This window comes from Bidens hawaiensis, unplaced genomic scaffold (assembly GCF_021521415.1).
Source record: "Bidens hawaiensis isolate Kalapana, Puna unplaced genomic scaffold, B.hawaiensis_p1.1 tig00002306_1, whole genome shotgun sequence".
NCBI lineage: Eukaryota > Viridiplantae > Streptophyta > Magnoliopsida > Asterales > Asteraceae > Bidens > Bidens hawaiensis.
The window spans coordinates 88425-104452 of NW_027491123.1; the positions used below are offsets into that span (position 1 = coordinate 88425).

Here is a 16028-nt window from a genome sequence, read left to right on the forward strand (position 1 = left end):
ACACTCAAGGCGCATACACCTTGTCTAGGGTCTAGGCGAAAGACGGAAAAAAAGTAATGGACCGAGGAAAAAAACATACTTAAATTAAAAAAATAAAATAAAATATACTGTGCTTTGAAAAGATAAAAAAAAATATATTGCAAGTATATAAATTAATATTACTATCTAAATATTATTTCTAAAACTGTAAAATCATCTAACTAGTTTCAAAATAAAATTAAACTTTTTAAGATAATTTGTGTACATGATATATTTAAATATATACAAATATATAATAGTGTCCTTGCTATAATAATTTAAAATAGTTTGGAAGAAAAGTGAATTTTGTTGCTATTGAACGGTATCTTTTGAACAGCTTCTCTGCAAAAACACTATTTAGGGTGAGTTTTAAACAAAGTATTTTTTCGTTTTATTATCTTTCTCCACTTCAACTTCTGCTCGCCGGTGATGCAATCATGAATCTGCTCTAGATGGAATTTGGTAGTAATTTGCATAAAGTCACCAGAAACCTCACGGAAAGTCATTTTTGGCTGGAAACATAGCAGAAGAGCGCCTTTGACTGTGCAAAGCAGTATGGTTGCGTCTCGCCTGAAAATTGCGCCTAGGCACACCAAGAGAGCGCTTTTTGATAACTATGATCTTATTTATATAATTTTATCAACGTCATAATACTACTTTCAAGAATGATTTTCAAACACTGAAAAAGTGAAAATACATACAAACCAACTGCTTATAAAATTCCCCAAGAATACTGCTACATCTGTGTCCTTAAAATCAATCATATTTCATATAATCTACAGAAATATTAAACAGAAAACAGGAAGAAAAAATTCGCTTAACAAATAATGATACATGGATGATGAGAATCTAACAGGTAACATGTGAAAGCTTAAGCTTCAACTTTTGCTTATTACACGCCCAACTAAAACCTGTCTAATAATATTGATATTGATTTATGAAGTTGACATGTTTGTGTATAGAAGAGTGAAGAAAACTTCAACTTGGGGTATGTTTTGAATGATTTGAGTAAACTTGTTTCGGCTCGGTTCCTCTAGCAGCAATGGACTAATTTGTGCAACACGCGGCAGAAGTTTCGCCAGTGGTAACCCCCCTGCAGGCAGACTGTCATTTCCCTTCATGTCTTCCATCACTCCGTCCACCACATTCCGTAGTGACATCTCCAAAATATTCCCAAATTCAGAACTGCACAGAAACAAAAAAATTAATATCTAAATAGTTCAACATTGTTATTTTGACCTTGTGAAATGGGAAACTCGAATTTAGTTACAAAAGCTATATATTTTCCAACTGTTTCGAGCGTTGAGAGATAAAACATAACCCAAATTGCCATTTTTGTGAACTCAGGATGTGTTTGGTTGTCAAATGAATTGGAATTGCAACTAGAATGGCTGCCAAAGCAATCCTTCCAAAATGTGAAGATTTCACCAAAGGTAAATGGAATTTCCGACCACCCACCCCCGGCCGGTTATGCCCCCCGATGCACTTCGGCACTAATACGTTCCGGTTCCGATACAGTGGCCCGCTCCTGATACGGTCAGGAACTGATGTGATCCAGCATTGATGCGCTCTACCCTCCGGTACCTACTACAATCTAATACCAGAAACGCACTGATGCCCGTCCCACTGCCACAAGGCTACGCACATACCAGCGTCAATTACACGTTTGACGCTTGGTTGCGCATCATGTTCCGGTTACGTGTCCGGAGCTGGGTTAGGGGTCCGGCGCATGGGATACGTGTCTGACGCCAGGTATGCTGTAGTGGTTACAACCTGGGGGTGGTTACAAGAAGCCCGGTGCGCACCAGTGCTAGTACGTGTTCGATACCTATAAAGGTGATAGATTCCAATTCCTTCAAAAAAAAATTATGTGAACCAACCGCACCCTCAAATTGAAAATGTTTATCTAATTCCATTTCCTTTTGGAGAATTTCAAATCCAACTTCTACACATTCCAATTCGTTAGAAAACCAAACGCACCCTTAAGGAATCATAATTAGAGGGTGCTAAGTAAAATGAATGACGTACCTTGATAAAACTGCACGTGTTTCCAGCATTAGTTGATCTAATTTAGTGATGTGAGGGGTAGAGGTTTGAAGTGATTTTAGATCTTCTGGCATCAAATAATCGACCCAGTGATAAGGGCTTCCCATGCTCATGAACGTGTTAAGTATCTGCATGATTGTTTCATCAAGTACACTAGAGTTGAAGATATCTCTCAACTGCTTTCTGCACATATAAGAATAGACAATTAGATGGGATTTATTATCAATAGCTTAAGCAATAAATATACCCTCTGAGAACTTGAGTCGCAGCAGCTTGCATATTGGATATGAGTATGGGCATTCTCTGACTTGAAAGAAAATCAGCACTAGCCAAAAATTGTTGCTCATCACTTCTCTCAATCAGATCGCTATCCTCCTGAATAAATAGCATTAATAAAATATCAACAGGCTTAATATACTCAACATTCTTGTGAACATACAAACCAACTTGAGTGTTTTTTTTTATCATATGTTGGTTGTATAAAAGCAAGTCAAATACAATAGTTCAATATGCTAACTGCTCTTTTTCTAGCTAATTATGAGTTTATGACAAGTTCTCAATATCGAATGTTTGTAGCTTTGAATCAGAAGTAAAGTTTGATTGAAAATTTAGTGGAGATAAAAAAGGGTTTTGTTATAAGTTATAACAAGTTCCCTCTCTTAGTAGACTAGATGCAGAAGAAAAAGAGGCACCGGTAAGGTTTATAATTAGTAGAGGAGAGTAATGCAATTGCAAGGCTATCTTGGGTGAAATCTTCAATATAGAAGGCTTATAATTATACAAGTCCATTTATAGGAATTCAGGAAGTAAAACAGTACGCTTAACTCTCATTGATCACTGTTTTCATTCAATCAATATTTAGGTTCAAGCAAAGAACTATCAATACAAACAAAGAGGATACAAACTCATAAAAGGAGTGGCATAAGAATATATTAGGGTTTAACATTCCATCTAATATATACGCATATATATTGGTAACATGGCTATTTGAAGCACAACCAACCCCTTTGCTGTTGAGAATCTGAACCACCCTTGTTGACTGGTAGAACTATGAGTTAAACCTGAATCACTATGTGGCTATTAACAGAGGTGGTGCAGTAATATGCAAAACTTTCTCACTGATGTTATTATCATCAATCTCACTACCTAAGCCAACTCTTCAGTCTAATCAAAGCTCTAGTCTTGGCCTTTTAGTCCATGATACATAGACCCCACCAAACCATCTCCCCGCAAATCACTCTAAACATTCTCACTTTTAACCCTTCCAACAACCAAAATGAAAATTTTCCTACACTCCATCCATACAATGTAAAATGGGGCCCTCCATGTCAAAGTATCTTCCATCCCAACTAATCCACAACCTTAAACCAGCGGTTGTAATATACCCATTTTGTTTTATTTATTCACGTTATTTTTAGTAGTACAAACCTGTTACCTACTTAGAAGTTATAGTGATACATAGAATAAACCTGTACTAAGTGTTAAGTCTTTCATAGGATTTTTCAGCAAAAAAACTAAGCTAAGTGTTGTTGTGTGCGTGCCTTATATGATCACTTTAACAATATGCTTAAGATCTGTTCTTAGTACATTAGGACTACAACCTGATGATAGAGTTAGAATCTTGATTAGTATTTGGATTCCAGCCAAGTAGAATAATGTAAAGTGATCTTCATACTCAGCTTAAGATTACTTCTAAGTAAATTCATATTGACTTATAAGTGGTCTTTAGATAATTACGTGCTAGTTAGCTTTAAACGTTTACCCAACAAACATCTCACATTCACCAAAGTAGTAGGGCATCCTAAAAGCACTTCAACAAAAATCTAAGACAGATAGAATGTTTTCAAAAGTCTGTAGCACTGCAACAACTGCACTTTTAATGTTATATTTTTTTAACTAAATTTCCAATTTAACTTAAATACGGAAATAGCAGACCCTTTTTCACCATTAGACAATTCATAGTAGTGATTAAAATGTAAGCAAGAAGACTTAAATGAAATACTCGCACCAAATATTTATCTATTGAATCAACAACTGCGTCTGAATAATGTAAAAGTGACTAGATGTCAATGCAGGGAAAGCCTCAACATATATAAGAAAACTAAACCTTAATAATACAATTTAATATCTATATTTAACACATAACCTCAACATATAAGAACCCAACAAAGAGCAATACAATACATGATATTAAAAATGAGAAGAAGAGTTCTTACAGGTTGAAAACCACCAAGATCGCGTGCAGTGTCTATATATAGGTGTCGCCCTAATATGTTGACTTGAATCCTAATATACAAGCTAATAGCTGTCATTGCCCAGATAGACAACACCAACCTCGTGAAACCTTCAAATCATGCCAGCACGTCACTTGTTAGAATGATACAAAAGAGAAACTAATAAAACCTAAAAAAAATTCGCATACTTAATATTTTAAGCCTGTCCCAAAGCTCGAGCTTTTCTGCCGGAGTCAAAGTGTTGGACTGATCCTTTCCTCTCATAAGCTTATCCGTAAGATGCAAAAGATCCAACTCTTCTGCAACCCGACTGCTCAAATAAAGCATGGTGTGCGGCAACGTCATCGTATCAGCGATTCTCTGAATGTTCCCAAAGTGCATTTGCATCCTGTCGAAAGCCACACCACCCTTCGCTTAATTACCAAAACGAACGAATAACATTTAATTAACATCATCAATCATAAATTAAAAACCTACTGGGCCTTGAGAAGCTCATCGTTCTCTTGCTCGTCCGCAAGCTGTCTCTCGAGTTGCGAAATCCGGTTCTTGTAAGCATCATAAAACTTGTATAATACGTAGCCGCCTCCACAAAGCCCGACCGAAACATAGACCTTTCGTTTATGTCTTCCCCAGAACTCCCTACATTTTAACTCAAACCTATTAAAGATTATTTGAAACTAATACATGAGTATTTTTACATTGAAAGCAAACGGCCAACAAGGTGCGCCATATGGGCAGCAAGATTAAGTCTTTTTGGGTCTAGGTGTTAGTGGAAACAAAGGGTTATTATATTATATAGAAATATGCAGAAACACAAGTAGAGATGCAATCAATCAAGATGGGCATATGAGAAGGAAGAAGATGAACTGACCACATTCAATCGTTGTTGAAGGCAAACTGGTGTTTGACGGCGTGAGTCGAAGTAAATAAAAAGAAGGGAGTTGCAGTTGGAATGGAATCAGCCAAAAAGAAAGAGAATTGGGGGCGGTTTAGCGGGTACTGTCGTCACTCGTTATCTTTCGTTCGATATTTCTTTGGGCCACCCGATTGTCTATAACCAAACCATGGGTCACTTTATGACTATGTTGAGGAATTATCAAAATTATATTTCTTCGTTGTTTTGACCGGATAAAACTCATAAGTGAGAGCAAGAAACGAGTAAGGATTTTGTGTGTGTTTTGATGAACTACAATACTTGTATGATTAAGAAACTGTTTATTAGGGTTAGGGGCTTGGTAATCGTCTTTGGCAGTTATCATGTATTTTGGTGATTGCCCGTTGACTCCGCCAAGGGTTGTCGCTCCTTGGACCCCCGCCAAAGAGGTGTTACCAATACAATTACAAATTATAATAAGTTCAAATAAGTGGGCACCCACATCCGACTTATTTATATTCATATTACAATTAACTTGATCAACAAGTTAATATCCGATTACACTAAAATCACTAACACTTTATTAGTTTACTCTACTCACCTTCAAAATTTAGCCTTTTTTTATTTCTATAATTTTTAGATAAGTATGTTATCCTTTATTGAATTGGAAAAATACTAGAACGCAAGAGAATGTTGAATCTAAAATAGGGGAAAATTTAAAAATGGAGTGGACCAATGGGGTAGCGTCAGTTGGTAAAACCCGAGCGTTGTCGATCCCGGACGTTTAGGCGGTAAGTCTATGCAAATTCTCTTAGCTTCTATCACGTTCGTTACAATATCAGATTTAAACAAACTGAAAAAAACAAAATTATTCGGGGCGTTAAAGGGAAAAAGAGCCTAAACACCCACCTAAAAAGTGATATTAAAAAATTGCGAAGGTTTACATCTCGAACGCCTGGAACTTGCATTGCAAATGATAGCAACACAACCATGTAATGACATAACCATCCTAACACTCAAACAGGTTTGATTGAAGGCAAAACTATGATAATATATACATAAGCTAAACTAATAAAAACCTCTTTGTGGCACCACCTTCTTCAATTATACTAGTTAGTAATTTTAATTGATAATTATAATTAGAGATAAAAAGTGATCAAACCCGAACCGACTCAAAAGAACAGTATATTAGTTGATAGATCCAAAGGGGAGGGTACTCCACATAACCGTCATGTTTCATTTTCGATAATCGTTCTTTTATGACAACAAACTATGAATGATACAAATCAAACACAATATATAATCGAATTAATAAGAATATATAACATTCAAACTTTTTAGTTCAATCCTATTTAAACGAAATCAAAACGTTGTGATGATAGTTACCACAACTATTTGATTGTAACCGTTTGATCACCGTCTAATTAACTTTCATGACATTTAAGCCACACTAACCTAATCGTCCCAAATGTGGCCACCCGACTTGATCTAAATAAACATAAAATAAAAGAAATAAAACAAACTAATGAGCCCCAACAAATTTGATCGACTAAATCGGGCAACATCCTAATCATCAAATCGATCACTTCATCAATCTTCAAAATCCATAAATTTACACATAGGTATTCTAAATTAATTATTATTAATATAACTTTTTTATATTTAAATATAGAATGACATATACACCCCTACCTAACGTTTAGACTCGCTTGTAATTTTTAAAATTTAAAAGCCGAAACTTTCAATTTGATGAAACCAATAGGACCATTTGTGCAATTTTCTGTTTCCTTTGCTTAATCATTAATGTGTTCTTTCTTTATTTAACCCCACTGATTTGTAGCCTTATTTTAATAATAACAATAATAAAAAAAAATACTATTTTTGTTGATTGACAAAACGTTATGTAATAAATGGATGAGTTGAGGGGCACAACACCCCACATAGACTTTTGAACCAGGCCTGCCTTTGAAAGTTGAAACACAGAGATAAATAAACTTAACTAGTTTCCAAAGTTGGTAGTGATAATGGATGAGTTGAGACATACTCGACGGTCATGCCCACAACAGCGTGCCTCTGGACTCTTCACTTCCTTCATCACTTGCTTCTCTGAAGCTTCTGGCAAGGCTTTAGCTCAATGTTTCTTCTACCTTAAACTTCAAGGTCAACTCCTCATCTTTCCCTTTACTTTCTTTATTCATTTTATTATTGCTATTCTGGTTATTTAGTGGATGATCACTTCAAAGGTTTAGAAATAAAACAAACATTGCCAATAATCGAACCGCATATAGTTTAAATATACTGTTGTATTAGTTTAACTTCAACTAAATAAATACACTACATATAATGTGATTTTTGTTGTCTAAAATGCGCAGTTGGCTAGCACAAAATAGTTTAGATCATAAGATCGATCTTTATCATTCTCATTAGCTCGAAAATTATTTTTCTTTTTTTAGTGATATAATCACAAGCTCGGGTATATATAATTTAGATCTAAAAACCCAACTAGACTAGAATAAAAATAGCATAATCATATTCAAATACTAATTGGTAAGAAACGAATCTAAATAATAATTAATAAATAAATTCCTTGTTGTCCAAGTCATTGGCTCGACTAGTTCACCAAGTAATTTATTCTATGTAAACCAAGTCACGTGCTCAACTTGATAAACAAGAACCAACCCATCATAGGTTTGATGGGTCAGCCTAGCTCGCCTCATTGACTCGAGGACGGGAATTAAGTCCAACATGTATGTGGCCGTAATGCCGTATGTAATTAGCAATGTTGTTGTCTCTTGTGCACATAGAACCAACACAATTTTCATATGCATTTTTGAAAGTAGCATACTAGGCTCTAAAGTCAGAAGTTTGAGAATATTGAAGTCAAGGCCCGTCCCCGAGAACCATTAAAAAATTTTGGGCCGAATGCGTAAAAAGAGTTTTTTTTTAGTTGGGTTTAATCAAATAAATTTTTAAATGGACTTATTGGTTATGATTTTGTTGCGCAAAATGTTTTTATATAAAAATGTGCTTAAATGAATTGAGCTGTTGGGTTTAAACATTAAGAATATATATCTTTTTCAAATAAAATATATATATATATATATGTATGTATATATATATAATTTTTTTTTAAATTCGGGCCTAGTGGGGTGATACTTGATAGGGCTGGGGACGGTCGCCCTCCCGACCCCCAATCAAAGCCGGCCTTGATTGAAGTTTTTGTCGGTGAACTCTACTTGTACTTTTAACTTTTTTATGCACGTTGTTGGTTAATGGAAGGATACCAAATCTTAAATGGAATGCTCAATTTGTTTGCATACTGCAGAGAAGCGTGAGGGATATAGCTGAACTGTATGGCTCTGAATTATCTCTTCAAGGAGTCCAAGAATACAGAAATCACTCTGGAATTGAAAGAATCAGCAAAAAATGCTTCAAAGCTGCAGGAATCTGTGGTGTACTAATAGATGATGGATTAATGTTAGATAAGATGCTTGGCACAGAGCAACTCGGAGATATTCTGCCACTTGTTGGCAGAATACTCAGGATTGAACGCCTAGCCGAGGAAATTCTTGATCAAGTAAGATAATAATTCTTTTTACTGCTATGCTCCCACAATAACCATCATAACTCTCTTCCTTGTTATTTATTACAGGGAATAAAAAATGGGACGAGCTGGACAATTGATATGTTTACCGATAGTTTCTTAGGACGGTTAAAGTCATATCCTTTTTGAAAAAATTATTGTAACTTTTTGTTAATATAAAAGTAAAAGTTTGTAAGTTCCTTAACATTGTGATCACGGTAGCTACAACAGATGCCACCAAAGTGATTGGTCTTAAAAGCATAGCTGCATATCGCAGTGGCCTTGAAATTAACACGAATGTCACCGAGAAAGAGGCTGGCGAGGGTCTTGCTGAACTTTTGCTTGGTGAGTTTAGGTTGTTCAAATGTTATTCTAGTTTATAAAATAGTTATTTTTGCGTTGTTATCTGACCATTTATGTTCCTAGGCGGAAGTCCTGTTCGCATCACAAACAAAAACCTTATCGATTACATATTCGTGCGTAGTTTGGAGGTTGCTTTGTCTTTTGACTGGCCCATGCAGATACATACAGGGTAAGACCAAAGTCAAATGTATTTGTTAGCTATTTATAGTAAAACTAAATCGAATGTATGGAGTTGGTACTAGGTTTGGAGACAAAGATTTGGATTTGAGGCAGGCTAATCCTCTTCATCTCCGGAATCTTCTAGAAGACCATAGATTCTTGGACTGTCGAATAGTGTTGTTACACGCGTCTTACCCTTTTTCAAGGGAAGCATCCTATTTGGCTTCTGTGTATCATCAGGTTGACTTGAAAGGGTAATTTAGTAATTCTAAAATACTCATTCGTATTAACACAAGTACAATTCATTTCAGGTGTACCTTGATTTTGGTTTGGCTGTTCCAAAGCTCAGTGTCCATGGCATGACATCATCAATCAAACAACTTTTGGAGCTTGCACCGCTAAAGAAGGTTCCACATTAAGTTTCGGGGCAATTTAATATATACTCCTACAAACTTGGAAATATCAGACAATGACATGCCCTTACAAAGTAGTTAAAATATCAAACATACCCGGTTCATTAAAAACAATATAGTAAATGGCCATTTTAACCTTATTTTTCTGTAACTTTAAAATTTCATATTTGCCCATCTTTAACTTCAAAATGTTTTATCGCTCGATTGTGATGTGATTATACTTGATTCGATTATTTAGTTCGAGTTCAATTTTCTGATTTGAACAAACAGATTCAATTGTTTGGCTTTCTTGTCGTCGATGTCGATCAAATCCAAATAAAAAATGGGGTTTAAACCAATATAACGGAAAGGGGTAGAATGGCCATGAATAAAAATTAATTAAAGTTGGGTATATATGAAAATTTTCAAGTTTGTAAGGGTATGTATGAAATTAATACTTCTCAAATTATGTTAATGATTGATAAACAAACCATTCAATAAATTAAAAAACAACAGCCAACGGTGAATATTCAAATCTTCATTTGGTGTAATGCATGAAAGAGCCATCAGGGGGGTACGTTTTAGTTTTCATTTCTGTCGTTTTTTTGTGTTAAGTCTGTCGTTTATACGCCTTTTATGTTTCAGTTTGACTTATGATAAAGCAAAATGATATGTGTATGTAGGTGATGTTCAGCACTGATGGATGTGCATTTCCTGAAACGTTTTACCTAGGTTTGTGAAACAAGAACTATATACACGCATGTATGCATATATCTTTTTTCTTTGTAACACAAGATTGACAGGTGCAAAGAGAGCGCGAGAAGTTGTTTTCTCTGTTCTACGGGATGCATGTAATGATGGTGATCTTTCAGTACGTGAAGCGGTTGAAGCTGTTACCGACATCTTTTCTGAAAATGCAAAACAGTTTTACAAGATTAGTACATCTAGTCTTGGTTGTGATACATTATCAAAGTTGGATAATCTTGTGCAAAAGACTCAACAAGATGCGGTGCTTGTTCGTGTTTTATGGGTGGATGCTTCAGGACAACACAGATGTCGTGTAAGTACTTTGGTTTATATTCTTTATATTTTATCTGGTTGATTGTAATGAGTTTGCTACAGGTTGTCCCTGAAAAACGATTCAATGGTATTGTGAAGGAGCACGGGTTAGGCCTAACCTGTGCCTGTATGGGCATGAGTTCAGTAATGGATGGTCCAGCTGATGACACCAATCTCACAGGAACTGGTGAGATCAGACTGATGCCCGATTTATCAACAAGATGCAAAATCCCATGGTAAATTTTCACATACAGCAATTTGTTATATCATCATTAATCTCTTATCACATACTTCTTCAATATTTCTTAAAACTAAAAATAAAATATATAATACAAGCATAGATTTTTTTTTTTTTTTTTTTTTTTTGTAATTGACATAATCATTTGTTTACAGGGCGACGAATGAAGAGATGGTTTTAGCTTCCATGCATTCAAAACCTGGTCAAGTGTGGGAATATTGCCCAAGAGAAACGCTAAGAAGAGTTTCAGAAGTTCTTAAACAAGAATTCAACTTGGTAATAATCACATAAATTATGAATTTATTCAGGAATTTTTGTTACGCTTAATATTGTTGATTTTGCTTTGGTACATATTATGTTATATCTAGGTAATGAATGCTGGATTTGAAAATGAATTCTATCTATTGAAGAGTCAGTTAAGGTATTAGGCAGTAGTTATGTTGATGTATTTTGAGCTGTATTAATATTACATTTCATCTTTACTTGTGTAAACAACTCCACAGGGGCGGTCAAGAAGAATGGGTCCCATTTGACACATCACGCTACTGCGCTACATCTGCATTTGATGCTGCTTCACCGATACTGCATGAAGTTGTTAATTCACTGCAGTTCCTCAATATTGATGTCGAGCAGGTAACTAGGCTTTATGTTCTCATACAAATTGGTTGATTTGGCTTGTTTATCAAGCCGGTAAAATATTTTTTAAATTATGAAGATGATGAGAGCATTTATGTATATGATAAATGTTTGTTTGGTAACGCAGGTACATGCAGAGGCTGGTAGTGGTCAGTTTGAAATTGCATTGCGTTACACAACTTGTGCCAATGCTGCAGATAATTTGATTTATGCCCGTGAAGTTATTAGATCCGTTGCTAGGAAACATGGGTTGCTGGCTACTTTTATGCCAAAGTATGTATTAAACATCATGGAAAACATCACTTTCTCTTCCTAAATGCTTTATTTGTGGTTCAATCAGGTATGCACTAGATGACATCGGCTCGGGTTCACATGTGCATATTAGTTTGTCCCAGAATGGTGAAAATGCATTTGCAGCCTCTGATGGGTCGTCGCCATGCCATGGAATGTCCAAAATCGGGGAGGAGTTCATGGCGGGCGTTCTACACCATCTTCCATCGGTTTTAGCTTTTACAGCACCAATCCCAAACAGGTTTCAATAGTCACAATGATTTTCAGGAGGAATTACATTTACACACACACACACATGTATATATGTAGAAAAACATTAATCATTCAGTATTCCAATCTAATAAGTATATACGTACACGCATATATACATATATGTATAATCACACACTTTTTTGGCTTCTCTCTTTTTGCTCTGTTTTTCCAACATGCCACGGTTACTATCGTGGCCATTGATCAATGGCAAACATATTAACTTTGCCATAGTAGAATAGAAAAGAAAAGAAAAGAAAAGAAAGAATAATATATTGTTGTATTTATAGTTATGATCGTATACAACCGAATACATGGAGTGGAGCTTACCTTTGTTGGGGGAAAGAAAACCGAGAGGCTCCTATGAGAACTGCATGTCCACCTGGAGTTCCCGATGGCATCGTCAGCAACTTTGAAATCAAAGCATTTGATGGATGTGCAAATCCCCATCTGGCCCTTGCTGCTATCCTTGCTTCTGAAATCGACGGTCTTCGCAGGCATCTTTCCTTGCCTGATCCTGTTGGTAAGTTGTTCACACTTTTTAATCTCATCCGTCTTGGTAAGCAAGTACATCCCGTAAACTAAACTAAACTAAACTATTATTGAAGAGGTATGCACCCGCCTTAACATCGAGCGGGGCGGGTCAACCCACAAGATATAGACAAGAGGCTTGAAATCAGGATGTCATGAAGGCACAAAGCCAAAACCTATGCGCGTGGCGCGTATCACATATGCTCACGCGTATCACATATGCTCACGCGTATCACATATGCTCACGCGTATCACATATGCTCACGCATATCACATCTGCGCGTGGCGCATCTGCGTGTGGCGCATATCACATATGCTCACGCATCATATATGCTCACGCATATCACATCTGCGCGTGGCGCATCTGCGCGTGGCGCATATCACATATGCTTGCGCGTATCACATCTGCGCATGAAACATCTGCGCGTGAGAATAAAGAGAAGACCTCGCGCATCCCCAGGATAGGCGCATATCACACATGCACATAATCAACCACGTCCTTATCCAAATCAGGATAAGGACAACCATGATTGTGCTCATCAGACAACCTTCCAGAAGGTATCCTTTAAGGAATAAAGAATATGTTGAGGTTGACAGCTGCCAATGAAGGGTGGACAACTCAGCAAAACCCACGTGCTACCACGTGATTGCACATAGGTCAGGTGAAATACCTTGGTCAGAGAATAATCAATGAAAAAGCACCAGGTGTCCTAAGGACACGTGGCGCGAAGCAATAGGAGGAGGCCAAAAAGGCCCTAATTGGGTCTGAGCCCAATCATTGGAAACCCTAATACTATAAATACCACACCACCTCCACAAGGGGAGGTAAGCAAGAAAATACATTCTAAGTCCTTACTCACTTTCAGATTATTATTATCTTCTCCTACAATATCTTATTCTCACACCGGAGGGTTACCCCAAAGAGGACCCGTCTGTCCCTTTCCGAGGGGTAAGTTCACGGTGCTGCTCGTTTTGTAGGTGGAAGAACTCATATTCCGGAAAACCATCGGTGATATAGCACACTCATACCCGAGGAAAGTTGATCGTCTGCCAGTAAGTCGATCCACGTTTCTTCATTGGCGCCGTCACCTGTTACAACGGCAACAAAACCACTATCTCATCAGTTCTCTCTGAAAATCTTCACCATGGTTTCCAGTGTTCGAAACAGCGATCAAGTTCTGGAGGATAATGAGCCTGAGGATGTTAATGAGGGACATCAGTTTCTGAGGGCGCCGCGTGATACTGCGCGCACCACCAGTAACCATCCCTTCATCACAACACCTCATAGCCAGACTGAAACTCCTCCAGACGATCTCACGTTCCAAAATCTGACTGGTGCAAAACAAAAAGGACCAATGGGTCCGGAAGTTGAAACCAATGACCCTAAAGAATGGCTCATAAACGAACAACGGCGTTTAATGGACAAATACAATGAGCTGGTCAAACACAAAAAGTTAGCCGACTTAACACAAAGGCTCGCATTTGACAAACAAACCATTCAGGGAACAACAAAAAGGGCGCGCGCGCCGGAAGATGGTCACTCTGTTCACACCGAACACGCTGATTTTAGTGATGAGGAAGAAGTGCACAGCATGAGGAAGACGCGAGATACTCATGCAGGAGGTTCACAGCTTCGCGCGCACATGAACATAGCGCCTAGAGCCAAAGTTGATATGGATCTATACACACCGTACAACCCACAAGCGAAAGGGCAAGTGGACGTAACCACACCATATAGGCCAGCCATCTTGGTGAAGCATTCAAAATTCACTGAGCGCATTGCGAAGGCTCCCATTCAACACAAAACCAAGATGCCAAGTGGTCTAGGCAAGTACGATGGTACAACAGATCCAGATGATTTCTTACAAGGTTTTTACAACACTGGAAACCTAGAAAGCTGGACGATGCCAACATGGTGTCACATGTTTGCTCGCTGCATCACGGGCGCAGCGCGTGTCTGGTTCGAAAGCTTGCCGACAGGACAAATCAATGGGTTCGAAGAGCTATTGGAGAAATTCCAGGCTCACTTTGTACAGCAGCGCAGACACGCGCGATCCCGATGACATCATGCACTGCGTGCGTAGGAACGATGAAACCATTGAAGACTACATAACTCGTTTCAATCAGGAATCTCTCGCAATTGGAGGTATCACTGAACAACTCTTGCGCGTGGCCTTTATACAAGGTGCGCGCAGTGATCAACTCCGCAGAGCTCTCGTGAGCAGAGATGGCATGCCAACCACTTGGGCTAAGATTATGGAAGCATCGCGAGTATTCGCGCGAAATGAAAAACAAATTGCCCAAGACAGAGCAAGAGATAGAGGGCATCAAACATAAGCACCACGCAACAATGAAAGGAGGGGCAAACAAAACTCCGTATGGTCCAGGTTGCAACAAACCAGTTATTCTCCCGCAGAAAAGCAAGCGCAACAAAGTTCACCCCAGCCCCAAAAAGACATTCGTAATCGCGGAGAAGGTGACAAGAGGGAAGGCGGCAGAGAGCCTAACAGACCTCTACCAAGAATATGGACTCCCCTCACCAAAACGCCTTCGCAAGTGTTAAGCACAGAGAATGTCCAGTTTAAGAGCCCCAAGCCGTTACTCCATAAGGGACCACCAAACAGTGGCAAGTATTGTGAGTTTCACAAGTCCACAGGGCACAACACCGATGCATGCCACCATTTGAAGGATGCGATTGAAAGAGATGTGAAATCAGGCAAGTTGGCTCACCTGGTGAAAAACCCAAGACCAGAGAATGAACAACCAGACGGAGCCTCAGCCAGTAAAAAATTCAAAAGAATCTGTGTAGCTGAAGGAGGAAGGCAAGGGCAAAAATCGAGGAAGAGAAGCGCGCAAGTCCAAGGGGATTGGCGCGAGCAACAAGTAATCTTCCCAAGAATCAGAGGAGGCCCGTCTATCAGCAGTCCTCTAGTCATCACTGCACACATCGCTCATTATGAGGTGTCAAAAGTCCTGGTGGACACCGGCAGTGAATCAGACATCATGTATGAGCAATGTTTCAGGAAGTTGGATCCAGCAGACCAAGCAAGACTCGAAATTGTGAATGCACCAATCTCAGGTGTCTCAAACGAAATTATTCACCCCTAGATCAGATACAATTCGAACTAACTATGGGGGATGAGAAACACAAGCGAGCTGAAATTGTCAACTTCTTGGTCTTGCCCACCGCTTCATGCCATAATATGATCTTGGGTAGAGGAACGATTGCCCAATTCAACGCCATACCGTCACCAGCGCACGGCGCGTTGGGGTTCCCAACACCAACAGGAGTAACATTTGTATGCCGAGATCATTTGTGCGCAGTAACAAGTATACCGCGAGAAGGGAGAATGAA

General features: G+C 38.2%; 1 protein-coding gene and 1 pseudogene across 2 annotated transcripts; one reads left to right on the forward strand and one right to left on the reverse strand.

Moving 5' to 3' along the window:
- Positions 1-722: 722 nt before the first annotated feature.
- LOC143615385 (peroxisome biogenesis protein 3-2-like) lies at positions 723-5201 on the reverse strand. Its single transcript, XM_077088524.1, has 7 exons — positions 5170-5201; positions 4776-4937; positions 4487-4686; positions 4281-4408; positions 2312-2439; positions 2047-2247; positions 723-1203 (listed from the first exon to the last, which is right to left on the reverse strand). Exons 1-7 carry the CDS (start codon positions 5172-5174, stop codon positions 954-956), a joined length of 1074 nt encoding a protein of 357 aa, XP_076944639.1. The 5' UTR covers positions 5175-5201; the 3' UTR covers positions 723-953.
- A 693-nt stretch (positions 5202-5894) lies between these two features.
- On the forward strand, positions 5895-12727 carry LOC143614747 (protein fluG-like; annotated as a pseudogene). Its single transcript, XR_013150342.1, has 17 exons — positions 5895-5925; positions 7211-7332; positions 8498-8749; positions 8825-8892; positions 8973-9100; positions 9182-9287; positions 9361-9517; positions 9589-9684; positions 10353-10401; positions 10473-10729; positions 10792-10964; positions 11122-11242; positions 11335-11387; positions 11470-11599; positions 11730-11875; positions 11943-12134; positions 12433-12727. The product of XR_013150342.1 is annotated as a protein fluG-like (transcript).
- The last annotated feature ends 3301 nt before the right edge of the window (positions 12728-16028 follow it).

Excerpts from the sequence above, each read along its gene's own strand:
- LOC143615385 (XM_077088524.1), bottom strand. Across the intron at positions 4,687-4,775 it reads GATGAGCTTCTCAAGGCCCA|GATGCAAATGCACTTTGGGA; the intron begins GTAGGTTTTTAA and ends GGCTTTCGACAG. Across the intron at positions 2,440-4,280 it reads ATCTTGGTGGTTTTCAACCT|GAGGATAGCGATCTGATTGA; the intron begins GTAAGAACTCTT and ends CTATTTATTCAG.